General features: G+C 28.9%; 1 protein-coding gene across 1 annotated transcript in view; it reads right to left on the bottom strand.

Moving 5' to 3' along the window:
• LOC115717702 (uncharacterized) overlaps window positions 1–21,829 on the bottom strand; it is a 28,804-nt gene extending 6,975 nt beyond the window's left edge. The window contains exons 1-4 of the mRNA XM_061112133.1: window positions 20,707–21,829; window positions 20,471–20,593; window positions 20,068–20,263; window positions 19,833–19,950 (exon numbers count right to left, since the gene is read on the bottom strand). Of these exons, the coding sequence (XP_060968116.1) occupies window positions 19,833–19,950; window positions 20,068–20,263; window positions 20,471–20,593; window positions 20,707–21,760 (1,491 nt within the window). The 5' untranslated portion in view covers window positions 21,761–21,829. The remainder of the gene's footprint in view (window positions 1–19,832; window positions 19,951–20,067; window positions 20,264–20,470; window positions 20,594–20,706) is intronic.
• Window positions 21,830–22,096: the final 267 nt, after the last annotated feature.

The following is a 22,096-nucleotide window of genomic DNA, read 5'->3' as shown; positions in this document are numbered from 1 at the left end:
CATGTGTTTTTACGGGTATCTCCGATGAAGGGGATCAAACGTTTCGGGAAAAGAGGGAAGTTATGCCCTAGATTTACAGGACCTTTCGAGATTCTCGAGAAGATAGGTCAAGTGGCATATCGGTTAGCATTGCCTCCAGCTTTATCAGCAGTTCACAACGTATTCCATGTCTCGATGTTGAGAAAATACGTTTCAGACCCCTCTCATATACTCAGTTATGAGAGCCTAGAACTGCAGCCAGACATGACTTATGAAGAACAGCCAGTGCAGATCTTGGATAGAAAGGATAAAGTCCTTCGGAATAAGACCATAGCTTTGGTCAAGGTTCTCAGGAGAAACAGCAAGGTGGAGGAAGCCACCTGGGAGCTAGAGTCAGATATGAGAGCTCAATATCCAGAGTTATTCAGGTTAGATTTCGGGAACGAAATCCTTTTAAGGGGGGAATAGTTGTAAAGACCGCTTAGTTAATTTGGAAATTAGCAGTTAATTATGATTAATTATGAAAATTATTTATAGCTATTTAAATAATTTATTATACTTTTATTTATTGAATTCAGAGATGCATTTTTATGTCATGTAGTAGTTTGCATAATTTTTCTTCTCCTAAGTGTCTCGTATTTTGGAACCCTGTTTGGCTCAGTAGAAATCACAACTTAGTATGTTAGTAGTTTGGGACGGGTTATTTGGCATTGGGAATGTCGGGAATGGCCGGGAATTTAGAATTTCCCAAAAATACCCCTTTAGTGTGATTTATGTGATTTTGGTGTGGAGGGGCAAAATGGTCTTTTTGCCCCAATGATATTTTGTTTTTAGTGATTTTATTAATTGAAAATAAATGTTTATTTTATTGTTTTTTTGGCTGAAATGAGTGATATATGCTATGTGGCTTTTATTTCTTTTTTCAAAAATCAACACTTAGAAAAAAATTTCCAAAAACCACTCTCTCTTTTCCTCTCTCTCTCGGCTGGGTGTGTGTGTGCAAGGAGCTGGATTCTTTCTTTGAATTTCAAGCAATTTCTCTTCCAATCTAAGCATTCTTCAAGCTAGGTTAGCTCCTCTTCCTTGTTTCTTTAAAAATTGTTGAATTTTGATGAATTAAGTGTTATGCATGCATGATTATTTGGTTGTGGTTGCTGCTGTGTTTTGTGGTTAGATTCTGTTAAATTAAGGTTGTTGGAGTTGTTTTTGAAGCATGATTCTTAGGTTGAGCAAGCTATGGTTTTTCTATGCAAAATATATGATTTTTGAAAGAAACGTCTTGAATCTGTTGCTGTGTTGTTGTTGATGTTTTTAATTGTTTTCAGAGGCTATATTATGCTTGTTTAAGTAGATTCAAGCTGGTTTGATTGCATGTTAGCTAGGTTTGCTCAAGTTTGAGTTTAGAACTCAAAGCTTGAGCTTTAATGGTGATTTGTGATTATGTGCAATCTGGGTAGTTTTGCTGCCTTAGAAATGTTCTAGGGGTTATATGGAGTAGGTCTGGAAGGTTTGAATTGATTTGGAGTTGATTTGAGCAAGTTATGAAAATTTGAGTTTGCTGCCTGCGAGGAACCAGAATTCTGGTTGTGCATCCAAAATTCCGGATGGGGTTCTGAATTTTCCCAGAACCGGAATTCCAGCTGGGCAACCGGTCTACCGGTTGGGGAAAATTCAGGGACCCTAGTTTTCCTCGTTTTTATGTTTTAAGGGGTATTGCCATGCTTTTTATCGATAGGGAAACTTTTAGTTCCTAGTTTAAGTCCCCGGGAAGTGATTTAGCGTGTCACTTATAGTGTTGTGATTTTTATGGTTTAGGAGCCTGTAATCCGCCGCGCAGTTAAAGTTCCAGTCAGGTTGACCGGCACACCTGAATTCGGAATCCAGGTAAGATTAGTATAACAGTATGCATATGTAGATTACATGTTTAGCGTGCATGTAGGAAGCCTGTTAGATTACATTAGTTATGGATGTTGGCTTCGAACCATCCAACCATGTCACATCGGTACAGGCTGGAGTATGACCAGCAGCCGGAGTATGACTGGTTTGACCGATCAGGCTGACACTTGGTTGGTGGTTCCGTACTATTGACGTATCCCGTCTGCAGTACAGCCGGAGTATGACCAAGAAATTTAGTATGACCGGTTCGACCGATCAGGTGGATATAGTAACACGTCGGTACAGGCTGGAGTATGACTAGCAGCCGGAGTATGACCGGTTTGACCGATCAGGCTATTACGTGTCAATAGTACCGTCCCTATGAACGTTCAGAACTCAGTACCGTGTTGGACACGGCAGTAGTGGGACTCTGTATCGTGTTGGACACGGCAGTTAGGGTTATGATCCGGGGTATGGGCGTCTGATCATGACCGGGATTTATGTATGAGTATTATTATGCTTTTCTTACTGAGTCTGTCGACTCATAGTTCTACGTTTATGTGTAGGTAAAGGCAAGGCTAGAGCTGATGGACCGTGAGCGAGCTTATGAAGGTTGTACATGTCGGGGCGGTTAGGCCTGGAGCGTACGATCCTCGGGACAGCAAGGCTATTTTTGTAACTATTCGCTAGGCGACAATTATTTTGTATGAACAGTAAACTTTTGTAAATGATTTTGTAATCGGGATCCCGAGTCTTTTATAATATTATTTTATAAGTTTAATTAAAAAGCAAAAATTTTAATTAATCACGTTTTCCATAAACCTCGTTGATTAGCAACGAGCTGCACAACATGTTTAAAAATCACGTAATACGCCTATGTTAGTTAGGGTGTTACAATAAGGGACTCGACTTTTATGACAAAAATTATCAGAAATCAGCCCCGAAAAGTGAATGAAGGAGGAGAGGAAGCTATTGTGACGATCGGGAGCGCAATCACCAACTAGTTCTTTCTTAACTCTTGAATTTCTCTATGTTAATTTCTATTCTAGATTTAATTATGGATGTTAGTATGGTTTTTATGAACTAAATTCCCAATTGGGAAAGACGATGAATGTTGATTAAAGTTTTTGCTTAGTTAATGATAATTGCCATTCTTTTTATCTTGTTTGTGAAATTATCTATATTTGTGTGTAATTCTATGTTTAAGATTGATCACCTTCTACATGTTCTATGATCTCAATTCAAAATCTGAAAAGTGAGAATTGAGAATGCTAAACTTGGATAATCTAGGTTTTATGTGAAACAAAAGTATTTGCGTAACCTGTGTGTCATTTATATTATTGCTTAAAGTGTTGGATTATATTTTACCAGGATCTTAGATCTACTCACAAGTATGTTGTTTAAACACCCTAAATATGAACTTTCTAAAACGATAAATTAAACACATATAAAGTTAAGAAAACCTTACATTGATGCAGCGGAATTAATGTCTCCTTCCACTCAGATCTCTAACCCTTGTATCCTTTCTGTAGCAGAGTATAATCAAGATCTGAGCCCGAATGTCCTTCTACTTCAAGTTTGATCCTTCACAGTCTTCCAATCTATGATTGAGTTACTGCTTGCTGTGTGTGGGCACTCACTCTTTCACTAGGGTCACGAAATTGATGAAGGGAAAAGAGAGAGATGATTTCGGCCAGGTATAGAAAGTGGAGAAGAATCAGTTTTTCTGAAGAGAGAAATTTCTGTCAGAAAGTTGATCTGAAAACTTGTTGATTTGACTGAGCCATCACTTTCTATTTATAGGCAACTACTAGGTTTAGGTTAGGAATTATTTGGCATTAAAATAATGAAAATATTAATTTGAAAACCCACAATAAGTGGCCAGCCATGGTGTAGTATTGGGCCTCACTTGATTTTGCAGTTTTACCAAATTTATCTCTATTTTCTCAAAAACGCCAATTTTCCAATTCTAACCTTTTAAATGCCAAAACTAATTATTTAATAACTAAAATAGATTATTAAATAATATTGTCATTTAATTTAATTATTAATTAGACATATAAAGTCCATTAATAAATAAATAAACCTACAAACTCTTTTCTTTACAATTTCACCCCTGCTCAGTGAAAATTCATAAAATTAGACATAGTCTAACTTTAGAATTATAATTGATCAATCACGAATCAATTAATGAGTCTTACAAGCAGAATGTTCTCAACCAGAATGGGGACCATGGATCTATATGCTGAGCTTCCAATAAGTGAACCAAATTTACCAAGTAAATTCCTACTTATTAATTCTTCGTTGAATCCACTTTTAGAACTTAGAATTGCACTCTCAGACTTATATAGAGCATATTGTATGTTCCACGATATCAATATACTATCTCATTTAACCATTGTTATAATCTTATTGTGATTTAAAGATCCTCTATATAGATGATCTACATCGAGATGGGATTTCTTTACCGTTCTCACCCCTCAATGTATTTTTCCCCTTAAAACACTTAGCTACCTGTAAATGGTGTTTAGTGATCTAATAATTAGTCAGTTAAACAAGAGCTCATCCATTTACTTCTATTTGCTAAGCTCGAAGGGAATCATCACTTGACTTCTATACACCAGTAGAAGCTATAGATTCCATATTTATGTTCAGCACTCCCACTCAATCATACTATCATGTTCCCAAAATATACGTATCACCCTGACCCAAAAGTAGACTTAACTAATAAATCAAAGAACATGAATAGCACTCCTGAATTGAGCCTAAGCATATCAGGATTTAGATTCTTTTAATCTTAAGATCAACTACTGATATTGACTTGGAAAGATATGTATAACGGTAAGTTTGTAATATCTTAACTTAGTTGCAATATCGGTCCAGTCCAATGTATACTCCATACATTCAAAACTAGTATACTTTACTAATGTCCTGGAAAGAACATAACACTTACTCCAAGTGTAAGTATACATCATCGCTGATTATCACATTAGTGTAAACCCAATAACACTGATGAAACAGGGACCAAGTCTTTTGATTCATATGATCACAATCACATTCCACTGTGTTGGCGATACTGTAATTGTGAATAAACATATGATTTGGATTTAACTGATTTTGTGTGTATGAATGTAATAAACATATTAAACCATTAGCATGTAGAATTCATGCAAACATCAATCACTTAAAATTTCTTATGTTGATAACTAATCAGATTGTAAAGAGTTTTATTTAGGGCATAAAACCCAACAAACTCCCACTTGCACTAATATAAAACAAACTGTGCAAGTAGGTCAATTACGATGTCTTGATCTTCAGATCAAGTGTAGTATATTCGAATCCACCCAAACTTCTGGAAACTAGTTCATAAAAACTCTTATGAAACATCCTTTACTATATGCTTTACTTATCAAGGGATACTGAAATCTTTACTGTTTTAAAAGTACATTTGAATTAACAGAAGACGTATCTCTCATATTTTAAAATATGTAATTGAGATAATACAGTGTAGACTTATCTTCAGTGATATAAATTTCTTGGATTTCGAATACACAAAGTTATAATTCTTCTCTGGTAGAGCTTGAATTATTATACAATAATTTCTCCACCCCCAAAGTAAGCACCATCTGAAGAATTTCGAAATTAGATGGTGAGATACAAGGACAACTGATACACAGTTCCTTAATATCTAACATATAGATCACTTTCATAAATCCTTCTTGAATATCTTCTAATGTTCCCTATTTGATTACATCTCAGATAGCTCCCACTCAATAGCAGATGTCTGGTTAAATAATACTTTTAACCTCTGATTGTTTAGAGAGTTACCTAGTTGTGACTTTTGTATTAGTCTGAAACTTTAAGTTAAGACTAAGTCATCAACATAGCAGACTAGTATTTTGAAGTGAAAAATACATGCCAGAGATAAAGTAATCAAAATTAAGATACCATCAAATTTTATGAGGATTGAGAATTCTTGGTTCAAGTCATTCGAATGGACTGAACTAGAGTTCTTTATCTTATTCTCATAATTCTGATAAGCTATTCCTATCCATGTGAATGGTTAGATTCGCTTTTCAGTAGTGTTCTTAAGTACCTATCACAAGTATCAACCTAATAAAGATGGGTATAGAACTTTAAAATTCTCCCACTCAATTAAGGTAGTGTGAAACTTTAACAAAGAACTTTCAAAGGTATCAAACTTTTACTTACAACAATAAAATCGAAATGGAACATACAATCAAGATCAAGAATTTATATTGACAATAGCTGACCCATTATATTACTTCCATGTTTAAAGAAGATATGTGTTACATAGGGAATTGTGGAATAGACTCCACCCCTAAGAATATACATATAGGGTACTATGGATAACCTCCACCCCTAAGTATATAGCGATTATGATCCACCCCTAAAGGTTGTAAAGATCATGATTCTCTAAGTGTGATAGAGTTTATGTGGAGTTGAATACTATCCAGAGTTCATTAGATATAAAAGATCGTTGAACTGCATAGTTTTCTTAACTTTTCTCCACCCCTATCAGATCAAAAGATCCTTTTATTAAACAAATTCTTAATAATTGTATGAGAATTAACAATTATTAATAAACATAGAAATAGTTTCTATTGTTTATTTAATATAACTCTATGAAGAGTTGTAAATATTATAGAATTTGCATCAATAATAAAAACACTTACACATACAAACATACAAATATAATGTGGTAATAATTGATGAAGATAAAATTAAATGAAGCTCAATCTCATAAATTGCAATAGTGAATTTCGAAAATAATAAACTTTATTAATAAAAAAAATGTATTACAACAATATGAGAGAAACAGGGATAAATATCCCTAACTAAAATTTGAAATCCAAATTGTCTTTAAACTAAAACAATTAATTCAAAATAAATTGAAGAGCTTCATCTTCATCTGGACGATTTCACCCTTGGTCCAGCTTGCTGATCCAACTCATCTGAGTTCAAGTAGCTTGGCCTATAAGAAGAAGAAAACAAATAAACAAAGTTAGTCCAGAATCATAAATCCAATTGGATAACAATTCACTAAACTCTTAAAGTTTATAAATGGAAATACCTTGTTTCTTTGCAAGAAGTTTAGGACACTGGGATTTCCAATGACCTTTTTCATTGCAGTAGAAACACTTTCCTTTAAGTGTAGCATCACCAGAAGGAACAGCCTTTTTATTCTTTATGGCTTTAGTTCGCTTCTTGGTGTTGTTCCACTTCCTCTTCGATTTGGGCTTTGAAGCAGAGGCAACATTTGCTTCAGGTTTTATCGTCCCATTACCATTCCCAGGATTGTGAGGTTTACTCCCTTTCTTCTTGGGTCCTCCAATCAAATTTTCATAAGTTTGAAGGTCATTGACTAATTCATGAAAGTCAATTTCCTTCTTATTCATGACATAATTTGATGTGTATGGTAGAAATGCTGGAGTCAGGCTATTCAAGATAAGACTTACTTGAGTAGCACTGTCCATTTCAGCACCATGATCCTGGGCTTCTTGGAAATAACTTGACATGAGGAGAACATGGTCACGCACGTTTTGATGAGGTTCCATCCGTGCATTAATGTACTTCTTATTCGCGTCAAAGCGTGACTGAAGTGATGCCTTACTGAATAGCTCATTTAACTTCGTCATAACTTCAAGAAATTTTCTCGGTTTTAGAAAACCGAGTTTTGAGGGTGTCAACCATGCTAGAAAGCATAAAGTATAGAGCTTTGTCATTTGCTTTCTGCCAACACTCATACTTTTCTTTCACAGCTTTGGATGCATTCCCCAGGCACTTCAGGTGACGGCTCAGTTAAAACAAACAAGGCACTTTCTCCTATGAGAGCAATATTAATGTTCTCATTCCATTTATTGAAGTTAGATCCATTCAGCTTATTTTCAGTCAACGGTGACAACATGGGATTCATTTTGACAAAACAGGATACTACAAAATAATAGAAATCAACAAATAGAAATAAATAATGGTTTAACACAAAATCAATTCAGAAATTATAAGCACATAGCAAGTAGGAATGATATGAGAAAATACTTAAAAAATTCAATCCTAAATAATTTCCAAGGTTTTTCAACAAACTGATATCAGTGTCCCGTTTAGGCGAGAGTCAAAGCTACCATCTATTGAATAGAGTTGTCAGCTCATCTAAAATGTTAAACATTCTAGCAACCTTTTATTCGATCAAGATTGGAATCCAGCGTTGTCCCGTTTAGGCGAGAGTCAAGGCTATTCTATCTCATGAGCTTCTACCATTGTTTCGCAATTTGCAAGTCAAATATGGTCGCCACCATTAGGGTGATCTATACCATATAAAACACTTACAAACCACTTATCATGCGAGATTAAACAGTGCGAAATTGCTAATGAACGTTCCTCCATTAGGGAGGATTACTCACTAAAACAAACGCGGTGTAAAACCCACAATGGAGATCGAATATCTTAATAATAATAAAGCTCATTCTTTAATATGTATTTCTTTATTATTCTAATAAATAAATTCTCATTAAATTCGAAATTAAGAATTGAAATTCAAAAAATAAGAATTTAATATAATATTTATAAAATTATACTTAGATGGTGATTGAAATAAAATTAATTATTTCCATCTTAGTAATAATCTTAAATATAAATATTAAGAAAATTAATTTAAGTTGAATTAAATTAAATAATTAGAACTTAAAAATTTCCTTTGAGAATATATTTATTGAGTTCGAAAATTTAAAGTATATAAAAGAAATATACTATTTTCAAAAATAATAAAATTAGAAAAGAAATACTTCAAGCAAAAATATCACCTATCTAGATTTTCTTTTGACTAGTTAATTCAATTTCTAATAATATATATATATATATATTTTGAATTAATTTATTTTAAATTAATCAATTAAATGAAAAAATTATTGATTGTAGTTGGTCCAAAAATTAATTAAAATAAATAATTAATTTACAACTCAATCTATTTTTCAAAAAAAAAATAAAAAATATTGCATAATTAAAATGTAAATTTCGAAATTGATTAATAAAATAAAGAAAAATATATATTTTGAAAATTATTTAAATTTAAGTTGAAAAATTAAATTTCAACCTAAAAATAATTTTCTATTTAATTAAGTGTCATGAAAAATCAATAAATATTTAAGTATCATGATGAAAATCAACTTAGATATTTAGATTCTTCAAGTTAATTAAATGTATTAAATTCAAGAAATAATAATTAAGTGTAGAGAAAGCTTAATTGTTTATTTGTAGTTTAATACTAGGAAAAATATACTTAATAAAATTGTACCAAAATTAATTATTTAAATAATTAATTTCACAAAGTATATTATTTTTCCTATTTAAATATTAGAAATAATAAGTAGTCTAGAAATTATTATCTAGAAAATATCTTATTTGACTAAGTATCTTTTCAAAAATTTGAAAAATATCTAATTTAAGTTATATAGAAAAAATCGAAAACTTAAATAATTTCAAATTTAGATTTAATTAAATATCAAAAATTAAGTTGTAACCACTTAATTTGAAGATATCTTTTTAAGTTAATATTTGAAAAGATATTAACCTAAAAAAAATATCTAAAATATTCCATTTTAAGTTAATATTTGAAAAGATATTAACTTAAAAAAATAACTAATGTCTAGAATTCCTCAACTTGATTTAAAATTTAAATCAAATATTCAAATTTAAGTTAGATAAGAAAAATCAGTTGATACAACTAATTTATAACTTAAATATGAATATTTAATTAAACAAGCTCCAGAAAGAATCTAGTTAGTTAAAATTCTATATTTAATTAAATACAAGAAAAATACAAATAGTTTGTCTAGAAATAATATCTAAAACTAAAAGTGTTTTTCTTAAAATTAACTTTAAAATATTAAAATGAAAAATAAATTTTCATATATTTTAAAAGTTAATTATGTTGCTAATTCAATTTTATTAGGTCAAACTAATATAATTAACCTAGTACAGTTATTTAAATCAGGCAAATGGGCCTTCACAATTGGGGTAGTTCATGTGAGGGGGTACTGGGTTCAGTATGTCGTACCCACTTCTATGGCTCCCAACTCTCACACAAGGCCCAAAAGAGAGGAATTTAACCTTAAAATAAATAACTGTTATTAATTGAATAGGTCCAATAACTAAATGGACCTAAATAAAATCTATCATGGTGTGACATTTTATTTAGCAACAACCTATATGTATATATATTAAAACAAAATAAACATATAGGCTCACACAGACACACTTTGGATGGATCCTATCATGTTGCTAGGTCATACACAGATGAAAGAAGATTGTAAAATTTACCTGTTACAAATTATTAACTTGACCAAGGGAGCCATCAGACCATTAGATCTGGCAAAAAGTAACCGTGGCTATTTGCAATCAAGTAATAATAGGTTTTAAAAAACTTACACACAAGTTAAAACCACATACTCCTGCAACAAGGTTAGCTGGATAGTTGGAAGTAGGATTAATTTAATTTTAAATAAATATTTTCGAAAAAATAAATAATTAAAAAAAAAATTAATTTAAAAATAATTAAATTTTCGAAAATAAAAAATAAAATAAAATAATATTTATGTTCGAAATTTTGAAAAAAAAAATTATTAATTTAAATTTCGAAATTATTAAAAAAATTTAAAATTAAACCTACAATTTTGAAAAATTAGGTTTCAACCAACCTAAATATCATTTCAAAATTTGCTAACTACTTTTAAAATTTAAATGTTATTTTATAAATAAAAATTAGAAAAGATAAGATAAATATCTTTTTCAGATTTTAAATTTAATTTAAATAAATAAAATAACAAAATTTAAAAGTTAGCAAAATATCTTACATCTATTTAAAATTACATGATTATAATTATCTTATTTTAAATTTAAATAAGGTCAAAATATCTAAAAAAGATTTAATTTAAAAAATATATATAAAATCTGACCTTAAATTTAAAAATAAGATAAGATATAATCAAATTTAAAAATAAGATAGATTTTAAGCAAGAAGATAGATACTAATTCTATTCAAATTCAAATTACACTAATATCTTGAATTAAATTTAAAAAATATTAAATTAATTCAAAATGATAATTAGAATTGAATTAGGAATAGTAATAGTATATATACAAAATTATACAAAAAAATCGGAAGTTAATTCCATGAAAAAGCATGAAAAATCGAAGAAAAACGAAAAAATTGTGAGCTGTACGGACAGTTTTCGCGATCGCAGGAAAATTTCAGCACAGCTCCTTTTTTTCGAATCTTCAAAAAATCATAACTAATTCAAATAAAATCGAAATTGGGTTCTGTAAAAGGCTAACTTGCTTAATTTTTTCCATACTATCCAATAAAAATAATTCCAGAAACAGAATCGTAATTATTTTTCACAAAAATTTACAAACATCAATCAATCATCAAATAAAACTCAATACAACATGATACCATCCAAAAACAAACAAACAATCGTTTTAAAGTCCAAATTTCTTGTAAGTAAATCAATTACCATGGCTCTGAGGCCAGTTGTTGGATTATATTTTACCAGGATCTTAGATCTACTCACAAGTATGTTGTTTAAACACCCTAAATATGAACTTTCTAAAACGATAAATTAAACACATATAAAGTTAAGAAAACCTTACATTGATGCAACGGAATTAATGTCTCCTTCCACTCAGATCTCTAACCCTTGTATCCTTTCTGTAGCAGAGTATAATCAAGATCTGAGCCCGAATGTCCTTCTACTTCAAGTTTGATCCTTCACAGTCTTCCAATCTATGATTGAGTTACTGCTTGCTGTGTGTGGGCACTCACTCTTTCACTAGGGTCACGAAATTGATGAAGGGAAAAGAGAGGGATGATTTCGGCCAGGTATAGAAAGTGGGGAAGGCTCAGTTTTTCTAAAGAGAGAAATTTCTGTCAGAAAGTTGATCTGAAAACTTGTTGATTTGATTGAGCCATCACTTTCTATTTATAGGCAACTACTAGGTTTAGGTTAGGAATTATTTGGCATTAAAATAATGAAAATATTAATTTGAAAACCCACATTAAGTGGCCGGCCATGGTGTAGTATTGGGCCTCACTTGATTTTGCAGTTTTACCAAATTTTATCTCTATTTTCTCAAAAACGCCAATTTTACAATTCTAACCTTTTAAATGCCAAAACTAATTATTTAATAACTAAAATAGATTATTAAATAATATTGTCATTTAATTTAATTATTAATTAGACATATAAAGTCCATTAATAAATAAATAAACCTAGAAACTCTTTTCTTTACAATTTCACCCCTGCTCAGTGAAAATTCATAAAATTAGACATAGTCTAACTTTAGAATTATAATTGATCAATCACGAATTAATTAATGAGTCTTACAAGCAGAATGTTCACAACTAGAATGGGGACCATGGATCTATATGCTGAGCTTCCAATAAGTGAACCAAATTTACCAAGTAAATTCCTACTTATTAATTCTTCGTTGAATCCACTCTTAGAACTTAGAATTGCACTCTCAGACTTATATAGAGCATATTGTATGTTCCACGATATCAATATACTATCTCATTTAACCATTGTTATAATATTATTGTGATTTAAAGATCCTCTATATAGATGATCTACATCGAGATGGGATTTCTTTACCGTTCTCACCCCTCAATGTATTTTGCCCCTTAAAACACTTAGCTACCTGTAAATGGTGTTTAGTGATCTAATAATTAGTCAGTTAAACAAGAGCTCATCCATTTACTTCTATTTGCTAAGCTCGAAGGGAATCATCACTTGACTTCTATACACCAGTAGAAGCTATAGATTTCATATTTATGTTCAGCACTCCCACTCAATCATACTATCATGTTCCCAAAATATACGTATCACCCTGACCCAAAAGTAGGCTTACGTAATAAATCAAAGAACATGAATAGCACTCCTGAGTTGAGCCTAAGCATATCAGGATTTAGATTCTTTTAATCTTAAGATCAACTACTGATATTGACTTGGAAAGATATGTATAACGGTAAGTTTGTAATATCTTAACTTAGTTGCAATATCGGTCCAGTCCAATGTATACTCCATACATTCGAAACTAGTATACTTTACTAATGTCCTGGAAAGAACATAACACTTACTCCAAGTGTAAGTATACATCATCGCTGATTATCACATTAGTGTAAAGCCAATAACACTGATGAAACAGGGACCAAGTCTTTTGATTCATATGATCACAATCACATTCCACTGTGTTGACGATACTGTTATTGTGAATAAACATATGATCTGGATTTAACTGATTTTGTGTGTATGAATGTAATAAACATATTAAACATATTAAACCATTAGCATGTAGAATTCATGCAAACATCAATCACTTCAAATTTTTTATGTTGATAACTAATCAGATTGTAAAGAGTTTTATTTAGGGCATAAAACCCAACATAAAGCTCATTACTTGTTTTTCTAATTTAGAGATTAATTAGAGAACATGTGATTTAGGACCTAAAAGATCTGAAAAGAATTAGGTTAAATTGTGTAATCTGTCATTCACATCAAGAAAAAAGATAGCAATTAAGCATTAACAATTGAGTAAATAAATCAAGAGAATTCTCTTCCCTATTTTTATCATCTTGATTAATTCTTTCGCTATTACTTTTAGATTCTTGATACTCTTGTTTTGTGTTTTAATCATAAAAATTATTGGTTTGCCAAATAGAATCATAAATTTAATCTAGTGGTATTCAGTCCAATTCCCTGTGGTTCGACCTCACCTGTGTGAGTTTACTACTTGATTACGTGCACTTGCGTATTGTTTATATTTTTCGTAACACTATGAAAACTCAAAATATATATGCTATGATATCCAACGATCATACTATGCAACATACAAAAATATTACATCCATGCGACACATCATGCTTGTATTAAAATTCTAATGGACGTACTATGCATCAAGCTCATACGAAATCCTACGGTCATACCACACCCACTATGCTTATCAAAATATTCTTGTTACTTTTACACAAAAACTAGGGAACTAAGCCGCGCTTCGCGCGGTGTTACCCAACTTTTATAAATTATATAAATATATATTATACTTATTGAGTTATATAATCTAAAATATAACATTTAGATGTGTGTATTATAAACAAAGTAATAATATTAAAATTAAAAACATGACCATGAATAGCACTTTTATTATTTTATTTTATTTTAGTTATATATTTTATTTTATTTTATTTATATATTGATTTTTTATCCGTATTTTTATACATATATATTGTATTAGATTGTGCGGATTGTGAGAGTCACTAATCCGCGCTTCGCGCGGTTTTTTCACAATAATTATAATCTTTGTACTGAATGAGCGATGTAATATAAAATATAGTATTGCATTGTAAGTTTAATAAGAGATGAATTTTTTAAATGATGTATTGCAATAGCAAAGTTCAAATTTATTGAATAAGTGAACATATTATAGTCTGAAACATAATTTACAATTATTGGAACATATCTAAATTTTGACTCTTTTCTCCTTTTATTTTCAACACTTATTTATTTATAAAATTACACAACAAATTAATAATTGGAAATTCAAATAAAATTTGATAAACACGTTCGAACTAATTACTTGCATCTGTTGGGTTTTATGCCCTAAATAAAAGTCTTTACAATCTGATTAGTTATCAATAAAAGAAATTAGAAGTGATTGATGTTTGCATGAATTTTACATGCTAATGGTTTAATATGTTTAATATGTTTATGACATTCATACACACAAAATCAGTTAAATCCAGATCATATGTTTATTCACAATTACAGTATCGTCAACACAGTGGAATGTGATTGTGATCATATGAATCAAAAGTTTTGGTCCCTGTTTCATCAGTGTTATTGGATTTACACTAATGTGATAATCAGCGATGATGTGTACTTACACTTGGAGTAAGTGTTATGTTCTTTCTAGGACATCAGTAAAGTATACTAGTTTCGAATGTATGGAGTATACATTGGACTGGACCGATATTGCAACTAAGTTAAGATATTACAAACTTACCGTTATACATATCTTTCCAAGTCAATATCAGTAGTTGATCTTAAGATTAAAAAGAATCTAAATCCTGATATGCTTAGGCTCAACTCAGGAGTGCTATTCATGTTCTTAGATTTATTAGTTAAGCCTACTTTCGGGTCAGGGTGATACGTATATTTTGGGAACATGATAGTATGATTGAGTGGGAGTGCTGAACATAAATATGGAATCTATAGCTTCTACTGGTGTATAGAAGTCAAGTGATAATTCCCTTCGAGCTTAGCAAATAGAAGTAAATGGATGAGCTCTTGTTTAACTGACTAATTATTAGATCATTAAACACCATTTACAGGTAGCTAAGTGTTATAAGGGGCAAAATACATTGAGGGGTGAGAACGGTAAAGAAATCCCATCTCGATGTAAATCATCTATATAGAGGATCTTTAAATCACAATAAGATTATAACAATGGTTAAATGAGATAGTATATTGGTATCGTGAAACATATAATATGCTCTATATAAGTCTGAGAGTGCAATTCTAAGTTCTAAGAGTGGTAACAACGAAGAATTAATAAGTAGGAATTTACTTGGTAAATTTGGTTCACTTATTGGAAGCTCAGCATATAGATCCATGGTCCCCATTCTAGTTGAGAACATTCTGCTTGTAAGACTCATTAATTGATTCGTGATTGATCAATTATAATTCTAAAGTTAGACTATCTCTAATTTTATGAATTTTCACTAATCAGGGGTGAAATTGTAAGGAAAAGAGTTTTCTAGGTTTATTTATTTATTAATAGACTTTATATGTCTAATTAATAATTAAATTAAATGACAATATTATTTAATAATGTATTTTAGTTATTAAATAATTAGTTTTGGCATTTAAAAGGTTAGAATTGGAAAATTGGCGTTTTTGAGAAAATAGAGATAAAATTTGATAAAATTGCAAAATTAAGTGAGGCCCATTACAACACCTAGGCCGGCCACTTAATTAGCTTTTTCAAATTAATATTTTCATTATTTTAATGCCAAATAATTCTAAACCTAGACCTAGTAGTTGCCTATAAATAGAAAGTGATGGCTCAGTCAAATCACAAGTTTTCAGATCAGCTTTCTGACAGAAATTTCTCTCTTCAGAAAACTGAGCCTTCCTCACTCTCTACCTTGGCCGAAATACCTCTCTCTCTTTTCCCTTCATCTTTTTCGTGACCCTAGTGAAAGAGTAAGTGCCCACACACAGCAAGCAGTAACTCAATCATAGATTGGAAGACTGTGAAGGATCAAAGCTTGAAGAAGAAGGAGATTCGGGCTCAGATCTTGATTATACTCTGCTACAGAAAGGAATCAAGGGTTAGAGATCTGAGTGGAAGGAGACATTAATTCCGCTGCATCAATGTAAGGTTTTCTTAACTTTATATGTGTTTATTTTATCGTTTTAGAAAGTTCATATTTAGGATGTTAATAAACATACTTGTGAGTAGATCTAAGATCCTGGTAAAATAATTCCTAACAGCACCATCACCAACTTCATCATCAACAATTGGATTTGTTTTTGTTTTCGTACTTTGAACCGACACAACGACATGATAGTGTTGTAGATAATCTTCCAAATCATGACAATCCCATAAAATGATGTCTTTTTTTTTTAAAAAAAAAAAAGAAAAAGAAAGAGAAAAAATTACAAGATTATATGCACACTAATCCCCTTATTTTAATCATGTAATATTGATAGTAAAATAATAAAATTACCCTATTTTAAAAATGGCTTTATTAGTTCCTTTCATTATTATTATATATTTTTTAAATACCTCTCGCTGTATTTTTCCTTAAAATATAGTTATTAATTAATTAATTAGATTATTTATATTACATATAACGTAAATTTATAGGCTTATTTTTATCAAAATTTAGACTTTGCATACATATATAAATTACCTTTCTTACAAAATCAAGCTCATTATTTATAATATAAAAAATTTATTGAATAACTTATATAATAATATACACGTGTAATTTTATTGAGTGCTACTGTTTTATATATATATAAATCCTACTTATATTCTTTTTAGACATATATAAATAGTTTCTAATTATAATACAAAATTAATATCGCGTTAATTTTTAAATATCATTTTGTATTGCCTTTTTATATATTTTTTTATGTGTATATAAAAGTGATAATAAATTTTATATTTATTTATTCAATATTATCGTTATCTATATTATATTCTAAAATTAAATTATTACTCCATACAAATATAATTACTAACTCTCTTTCTTTAAAAAAAAAAACATACAAAAAACTTAACTCTTTATTATATTTAAAAACAAATAAAACATATATATTTTCATGCACCTCGACCTATATGTAATACAAAAATATTGTGTCAAATGTAAACCAGAATTAACTATATTAAGCTATAAAGTTTTAGGACTGAATTTAACCTTACGTTAAGTGAAAAAAAAATAAAAAAAACTATTAAATTTACCAAGAAGGCTCAGTTAAGAAGAGAATCATCATGTTACTAAAGTTCTTCCACTCATAATAATTTTCAAATGGTTACACCAAGAAAATTAGAGAAAGAAAAAAAAATAAAAAAAAACCAAAATTATGAAAAAACAGTTTATGTTCAACAAAATCATAAAAAATAAAAACATAATTAATAATTAAAAAAAATGGGATATACCTTAGCTAGCTCTTGACTCTTAAAGCTTTCAAATTGGATGTGTAATTTGAATTATGGATCAAAGGTCCATGCATCTTCTTATATAAGCAATGTTTTTGATCTTTGATATACATCTCATTAATATCCTCTTCCTCATCTCTTTTAAATTATTTTTTAGTTTTATGTCTCATTACATTAATTAGAGAGGTGGAAGGTTGTGAATAATAGTGTTTATAAATTACTCTTTAATAATAAAATAGATAATTGGCAAATTTGTATTGAAAGACAATAAAATTGAAACTGGAAAAATGAATGAAGACACATTATCATGTTTAGACTTTTTCTTTAGTTATACAGTATAATTAAATGTACATTAATCTCTTAGATTAAAACTGAAAATATTAATGTATGTACATAGATTATCAAATAGAAAAAGTAATTAAACAAATTAAATAAATAACAAAAATTAATAAAACAAAGAATAGCAAAAAGATATATAATGATAAAAATATGATTAAATTATAAAAAAAATAAACAAAAATGTGAAAAAATTAAAAAAAATCAAAGAATGAGAAATAAAATTTAATTAGGATGATTATATGGATACTACTAATTAATTATATGATATAGTAATTATTAGTAATTATTTATTAAAGGAGAAAAATAAGGGAATGAGAGAAAAACATAAATATAAATAGATAAATAACAACAACAATAATAATTTATAAAAATAATAATAATAATGATAGAATAGAAGTTATGAGAATGAATATGCACATAATAATAATAATGGAATAGAAGTTATAAGATTTAATAGATACCCATAAATAAAAATAGATAAATCTTAGAAAAACCATAAAATAAAAAAATGACAATACTAAAAATGATAGAATGCCATATCACATACCCCAACAATACAATTATATAGATTATATATATAATATATGTAAATAGATTGAAGAGGTTTTGTTTATTTATTTTAAAGAACGAAAAAAATAGATATACAATTTCATTGCTCTTAAGAGTAATTATAAATTTATAAAATTGTTATGAAATATTATTAATATTTTTTTGAGGATGCCACAGAAACTATATGGTGATTTCTTTTTTTTTTTAAGGTATTATCACTATTTTATTATGAATATATGATATTTTTTGTGTTTAATAAATAAAAATTAAATATATTTATTTTTTTATAAGAAATGCCAATAGTTTTAAAATGCTATAAATTAATGTGCATATAAATAAATAATTTTTTACTATTACATATTTAATGCATTGATATGCTTTTATTTGATTTTTATTGGTAAAATGTGTTAAGCTCATAAAAAATAGAAAAAATAGAATAAAAAATGTAAAGGATGCCACCTAAACTATTTGGTACTTTCCTTTATATTGATATACTGATTCTATGGTCATACTATACAAGTCATGGATAAGTTCAAAACACAAAAATTCTACTGTGTTACAAATTCGAATTAAAGCATACAAACACTACACATCTAAAATTATGAATAATACATTGTTCTATGCAGGGCCGTCTCTAGCCGTTTAGAGGCCTTGGGCGAGCTTCAAAATAAAGGCCTTTTTTTACAATAATTATTTACTAAAAAAAATCTCAAATTAAATAGTAAAATAACAAATTTTACAAATCAAAAAAATAATAAACTTATAAAAAATTTATTTTTCTAGCTTTTTGAGATGCGAAATTATTTATTAAATCGTTATAGTCAAGTTTATCTAATAATTTTTTTTTTCAATAGACAACATTGCTAATCCATTTAATCTTTCTTGGGACATCGAAGATCTTAAATAAGTTTTTATTAATTTTAATTTTGAAAAACTTCTTTCGCATGCAACTGAAACTGGAATTATTAACAATATTCTATAAGAAATATAAGCATTTGGAAATAAATCAATTTTTTTTATATATAATTAAGTACTTCTAATGGACTACATTGATCTTTTTGATAAATTTCTCTTAAAACTTTTAATTCTGAAAATAAATCTATTCCATCTATATCAGAATTCCCATTATAACTTAGAAAATTTTCAAGATTAAAACAACATTGTTTAATAGTATCTTCATCCATTGACTTTAATCTAATAAAATCAAATAAGAATCCAAAAATGTTTTCTAAAACTTCAAATTGCTCAAATCTTATTTTAAGTGAAGAAATTATTTGATCAACCAAATAAATAAAATACTCAATCCTAAATAATTCTTCAAGAGATTTTATTTTATCATCACTAACATCTTCATCAAATTGTTTCTTTCTACGAATCACACGTTTTTCACGAAATGTTGGTTCTATTTTCAATTCATTTGCAAGTTTTTTAGCTGAAGCCATGGCAGATATAAATCCATTTTCCCTATATTTTTTAAAAAGAAAAATAAGACCCTTAAGAAGATCTATGGCAACATTAATTGTTGATTCTTCACTTTGAAAGTTCTTACTAAGAGAGTTTACTGCAAACAAGATATCATACCAAATAGTCATACCTAATAAAAATTCAAAATCTTCTAGTTCATAAGTTACTAGACTGTTAGCTTCACTCTTTATTTTAGGATCTTCACTTGTGTCTGCTAGTTCTAACAAAGCATCTCTAATATTTGGAGTTTGATGTATAATAGCTTTTACACTTTCAATATGACTTTCCCAACGAGTTTGTGATAATGATTTCACTGTTAAGTTAGATATATTATTTTTTAAAATTATCCATCGCTTTGGTGATGAAGAAAATAATGAATATATTCGTTGTAGAACCCCAAAAAATGATATGGCTCTAACACAAGAAGTGGCAGCATCACAAATTACTAAATTAAGACTATGACATGCACATGGTGTAAAAAGTGCCCTAGGATTTCTATCTAATAACCCTTTTTGCACACCTTGGTGTTTCCCTTTCATGTTAGATCCATTATTATAACTTTGTCCTCTTACATCATTTATATCAAGTTCTAACTTCTTAAATTTTCTTATGAGTTCATCAAAGAGACATTTTCCTGAAGTATCTACCACATTTAAAAATCCTAAAAAGTATTATTCAATTTCAATAGGACAAGAAGAAATATTTACACACCTTAAGATCATGGACATTTGCTCTTGGTGGCTTAAATCGGAGTACAATCTAATATAATTGCATAGTATTTTGCTTCTTTAATATTTGTTAAAATTAAACTTTTTATCTTGTGAGCCAACACTTGTATTAACTCATTTTGAATATTATGTCCTAAATAATGTTTATGAATTTTACCATTTTGAATACGACGAATATGCTCTTTCATTATTGGATCAAATTCAGTGATCATCTCAATAAAACTTAAAAAGTTTCCATTATTTTCTTGATAGATCTTTTCATGACTCCCATGAAATGCCAAATTATTTTTAGCTAAACATTTTATAAGAGAAATTATCCTTTTTAAAATATTTCTCCAATGTTCTTTCTCTTTATTAATTCTTTCTTGAGCATGTTTATCAATTGTTTTATTCATTAATAATCTCGATTCTAAATCAAACCAAGTACTCATGTTGATTATATGTTCGTTACTTGTTTCATGACTTTTTAACCTATCACCAAGATGTTTCCAATCTTTAGTTCCTTCGTTGCTCAATTGGTTCATCGTACTAGAATTAACACTAAATAATTTGCAACAAAAACAATATACTTTATTCAAACACTTTGAATACACTAACCACTTTCTATCATGTTGTTCTCCATTTGATAAATTTCTAGTGTAGTGATAAGTAGAAAAACGTCTACCATCATCTTTTGGAAACTCTATATCACTCAATCTAATTGGACCTTTTTCTACTAATAAGTCTATTAGTTTATTATCAAGATTTTTCCATCTTCCCGGATCATCAAGATAATCTAAATTGTTGTTACAATTTCTAGTTTCCATATCATCCTCCTTATTTTCTCGACATTCTTCATCAACTATCATATTATCACATATTTTATGATGGCAATTTTCTAAACCTTTTTCTACCATAATTTCATAATCACCTAAATTATTTAAATTTAATTGGTCATTAATTTCTTTATTTGTGTTATTTTCATCTCTTTTGCTAGTGGTAACAAATTTATCTAAAGCTCCTTGTTGAGTTTTTATCAAATTTTCTATTTTTCTTTTTTTCTTAAGTTTTTCATAACCTGATAGATATTTCTTACTAGACATGCTTCCTTTTTAATTTAGGAACACTAAACAAAATAATAATAATAATAATAATAATAATAATAATAATAATAATAATAAAGAAAAAAAGAATGAAAGAAAGATATAAGCTAAAAAACTGCAAGCCAAAACAGGTACTTCAATATGAATATTTTCTTTGAAATTTTCTTTTTTTGGAAGAGATGCTATCCAAAAAGAATAATTATTATAAATTAAAGTAAGATGAAAAATATGTAATAATGTTAATAATACATATAAAAACAAAAGTTAGAATATATACCTTTGTGTTTCTTTTGTCTCTTTCAATGCAAAATCAAATATCAATATAGTCTATAAGTT

Source organism: Cannabis sativa, chromosome 1 (assembly GCF_029168945.1).
Source record: "Cannabis sativa cultivar Pink pepper isolate KNU-18-1 chromosome 1, ASM2916894v1, whole genome shotgun sequence".
Taxonomy (NCBI): Eukaryota; Viridiplantae; Streptophyta; class Magnoliopsida; order Rosales; family Cannabaceae; genus Cannabis; species Cannabis sativa.
The sequence above is the reverse complement of the archived record's forward strand: the minus strand, read 5'-3'. Positions and strand labels throughout refer to the sequence as shown.